The sequence below is a fragment of the Capsicum annuum genome, chromosome 3 (assembly GCF_002878395.1).
Source record: "Capsicum annuum cultivar UCD-10X-F1 chromosome 3, UCD10Xv1.1, whole genome shotgun sequence".
Lineage (NCBI taxonomy): Eukaryota > Viridiplantae > Streptophyta > Magnoliopsida > Solanales > Solanaceae > Capsicum > Capsicum annuum.
In genome coordinates, this window is record NC_061113.1 from 256,274,977 (window position 1) to 256,279,756 (window position 4,780).

Here is a 4,780-nt window from a genome sequence, read left to right on the forward strand (position 1 = left end):
TTAATAGGGGTACTATGGTAAACTAGACATGTTATTAATTATTTTTATTAATCAATGTGTCATCTCAATTTGAGACGGAGGGAGTATATTATTTTCTTTCCAACGAGTTTACATTTTTACGTCATTGAATTGGATATAGCATGTTTGTTACTACTGTAGTACTATTAGCAGTCCGGTTATGTTTGGATTATATATATCACATCGATTCCAATAATTATTTAGTTGAATACTTGAATATAGTACTATAAAGATGTGAGAGAGTTAGTTAAAGAATTGATCTTCTTCACACGTGGCCTAACCAAATACAAATTCAGATTAATGAAATTAATTGGATCTGAAAAGTGATCAAACTAATCACATGCAAAGTCCAACAAGAACAAGCATTATTATAGCATCTTACCTCCCTTAGTTATCTACCAAAATCATCAAGTTAATCCTTTTTTCGTCATGATCAAAGCCAAAAAGTACCTTTTATGCTCCATAGAAAAGGGATAATTAGATCAAGAACATTTATAAAGAAGATGGATAATTCTCTCACAACGAGATCTCGCAATAAATTTTGGTTTGTTTTCTTCTTTTTGTTTGTTTCGTGGTACTTATTGCTATATGGAATTGATTGGTCTTCTCTACCTGGTTTTGTAACAACCTCCCGATACGAAGCGAATTCAATTGAATCCGCTCGTCAGACGTTCATTCCACCTCCACCTCATCGCGAAGATGATAATGTTAGCTTCGATTCCAATTCTTCGAGTACTATTGATGATGCCACCAACATTGATGATACAAAGGACGAGCCGCGGTCCAAGGAGGACGAATCATCCTCTAATGATAACGACAATGTGGTGGTGCCTGATTTGGAGGAACTCGAGAAGGAATTGGAACCTTTGTTAAGAAAAGACGAACCTCAAAAAGAAGAAGTAAAAAAGGTTGAGAAAATCGAAAGAGAAGGCGATACAAAAGAAGAAAAATCGTGTACAGGACGATATATTTATGTTGCAAAAATACCTAGTAAGTTCAACGAAGACATACTGAAGCAATGTAAATTGTTGAACAAATGGTATGATATGTGTCAATACTTGGTGAACATGGGACTTGGTCCTGATCTTGGAAACCCCCAAAGGGCTTTTTCGAATAAAGGTTGGTTTACCACGAATCAGTTCTCGTTAGAAGTCCTGTTTCATAACAGAATGAAGCAGTACGAGTGTCTGACGAATGATTCCTCGGAAGCATCAGCAGTTTTCGTGCCATACTATTCAGGGTTCGATATAGCGCGGTACTTATGGGACGACTTGAATACAACAAAGAGGGATGCAGGCTCAGTTGAGGTAACGAAATTTCTTAAAGAAAAACCCGAATGGAAGACAATGTGGGGCAGAGATCATTTCATGATTGCAGGGAGAATTACTTGGGATTTTAGGAGAGGTGTTGAAGAGGATGCATCTTGGGGGAGCAAGTTAATGTGGTTGCCCGAGACAAAGAACATGACAATCTTGACAATCGAATCGAGTCCTTGGCACATGAACGATTTCGCGATCCCATACCCTACATATTTCCATCCTTCGAGTGACAATGATGTGGTCCAGTGGCAGAACAGGATGAGGAGGTTAAGGAGGAGGATGTTGTTTTCGTTCGCTGGGGCTCCACGTCCTCAGATTGATGAATCAATCAGAGGCGAAATCATGGAACAGTGCTCGGCCAGTAGGCGAAAATGCAGGCTCTTGGAGTGCAAGGACACAAACAACAAATGCAACAAGGCGGTACCTGTCATGAGACTCTTTCAAAGTTCAGTTTTTTGCTTACAACCCTCGGGAGATTCATTCACTAGGAGGTCCACATTCGATTCGATTTTAGCTGGTTGTATACCGGTGTTTTTCACTCCGGCTTCTGCGTATGTTCAATATATATGGCATTTACCAAAGAATTACACCTCATACTCGGTGCTAATTCCGGAAGATGATGTTAAGGAAAAAAAAGTGAGCATTGAAAATGTACTGTCAAAAATACCAAGACAACAAGTAGCAGCAATGAGAGAGGAAGTGATAAAGCTTATACCAAATGTGGTTTATGCAGACCCAAGATCAAGATTGGAGACTGTTGAAGATGCATTTGATTTGGCAGTCAAAGGGGTTCTTGAACGGGTGGATGTAATGAGAAAAGAGATGAGACAAGGCAAGAATTCTAGTATGGTGTTTGATGAAGAATATAGTTGGAAGTATTTTACTTTTGGGACTATAGAAAAACATGAGTGGGATCATTTCTTTTTGAGAACCAGCAAATGGAAGAACTAAATCATTTCTCAAAATCCTTGCAAGTTAGTTGTAGTCTCTAGCTTGCTAGTTTTATGTAAAGTATGTATATTTTATCTCTATCTTTTTTGTACCCTATCTCTTATCTTTTTTGTACCCTACAGAGTTTTTTTTCCTTCTTTTAAAGATTTTTACACGGTTTGAACAGTCGAGGAAGTTCTCCACATTATTTCTATAAAGACACCGCGATTCTCGAGTATTCAAGTCATGTTTCTAATTTGTCAAAAATTGAACTTTTGGAGTATACTCTACTGCTCTAGGGATATCATGTTGATCTTCTCCCTAGAGCTCACATCCATGGAAAGATTTGGCGTTTACATGTTGGCTCTTCCCCATCTGGGGTTGTAGTATCGGCCATTAAAGAGCGGAAAGAATGCACATCTAATATCAGTTCGGTCAGTATCAAGAGTGATCTTTAGATCATTGAGGGGCCTTTTCCTAGTACAAGAGGACCGGAAAGGACCCACATTGATAAACGTCGAACAACCGACTGACTGCATCTAAATAGTAAGCTCATCCTGAGATGAGTGCTTCCCTATTCCGACTTTCATGTTTCAACATATAGATGATAATGCTTTGGTTTCAGGTTATCAACCAAGTGTGTCCCTATAGATCGCCCTTGTCAGAACAAAACAAATGTTACAAACAACTACATGGCCCAACAAGCGTGGCCTGTCGAGCAGGTCCTACACAAATAAAGGGGACACGAGCTACCTCACAAACAAGAGGGCCATATTACAGGATCAACCTTTGTATACTAGCAACTTTATTGAACTGCACTAATAGTTAGTTACATCTACGACAATTCATGCAACCAGTTCAGCTCCAACAAGAGCCATAGTATAATAGTCACGCGGTAACTCAATAAACTGCTCCGACTACCATGTAAGTAGATTAAGAATTTAAACTTGACAAGTTGAACCTTTACAATTCTTAGCATTAAATTCATTCTACATTTAAAGTTATGAGTTCAAATTTGAAATTCGCAGACATCTTAAAAGATTTTCCTAGATATTTATAAAAAAGGGACAGCTCGGTGCACTAAAACTCCCACTATGCGTAGGTACTGTATATTTATAGTTTTCGTAAAAGAAAAAAAAAAACTTGATTTCAGTTATCAGCAAGAAATGAGTGCACCACCACGAGTAACATGACATGAAGTGCTCTAGAACATTAGATACAAACACAAGGAACGAAAAAAAAAAAAACATTCTTTAATTAATTAAATTCATCTTTTAAAGTGATATCATCATCCGTCCAACTTATTTGTTTTCACTTTAGTTTAGTAGTTTGCTCGTCCCACGCGATTTACCTTAGTTGTGGTTTGCCTCTTTTATGTGGTTTCTCGATTAGTATTATGCTAAAGTAAGATTTATCTTATGCGCATTCAAAGAATAACAATGACATGTGTTTTAATGTAATAAAAAAAAATGGAAAACGAAAGGTGTATAAAGGTATTTACGATCCTTCGAAATAACTCAATTGATTATCTACACGAAGGACTCAAAATCAATTTCCCTCAATGTATTATGAGTCAAGCCTGTAGCACAGAGCTTGCCTAGTGCAAATTACATCTTATCTATAGTTTGCAAGCTATTACATAGTGAAAGATTACCTAGTGCGTACAAAGTGCTCACTCAAGTTGTAGCAGCTACTAGGGTTTAAAAAAAAAAAAATCTTTCAGAAATAACTACATTTTGCTGTAAAACTCACCTTCTATAGACATATTTTACATAATTACCATTTATAGCCGTTGTATTCAATTTACACCTGTTGTATTCGATTTTATCAATAGTCTGTATTCATATAAAATATAAAATACAATACCCATTTAGCAGTTGTATTCAATTCACAGCCGTTGTATTCACTTTTACTCTGTGGTCTATATTCATAAAAAACATAAATACACTATATATTTAATCTCGCCAAAAACAGTACCATTTTTAAAATTATTTTTTTATATTTTTTTTTCATGTTTTCCTCGTTTTTTCTTCTATTTTTTTTCTAATTTTATTTTTTAAATTTTTTTCTCTCTTCTATCTCTAACTTCTATTTCTCTTTCTTCTTTTCTTTTCTTCTTTGGTTTTTTTATTTTCTTTCTTGTACTTTTTTTTTTTAATCATTTTTTGTATTTTCTTGATTCTAAAATATATAAATATGTAATGTATCATTTGATACAAATATACCGTTTTGTATTTGTATGTTAAAATTATCACTCATATTTGTAAATAAACAAATATCACTTGATACAAATATAATTGCAAACAAATGAAACAAATAATTTTACAAATACAAATGCAATATGCATCTGTGTAAAAATTTAAATTGTATTTATTTGTAAAAATAAATACAACTCGTATCAATAAATACAAACAAGTATTCGTAGAAAGAAAATCAATCGTTTCTTTTCAATAATTAAAAATACAAATGATAGTTCACACTTGTATCTATATGTTATATTTTGTATTTATATT

The 4,780-nt window shown here is 34.8% G+C and overlaps 1 protein-coding gene across 1 annotated transcript; it reads left to right on the forward strand.

The window, feature by feature from the left end:
* The first annotated feature begins 276 nt into the window (after nt 1–276).
* Nucleotides 277–2,453, forward strand: LOC107862267 (probable xyloglucan galactosyltransferase GT11). Its single transcript, XM_016707782.2, has one exon. It carries the CDS (start codon nt 474–476, stop codon nt 2,286–2,288), a length of 1,815 nt encoding a protein of 604 aa, XP_016563268.1. The 5' UTR covers nt 277–473; the 3' UTR covers nt 2,289–2,453.
* Nucleotides 2,454–4,780: the final 2,327 nt, after the last annotated feature.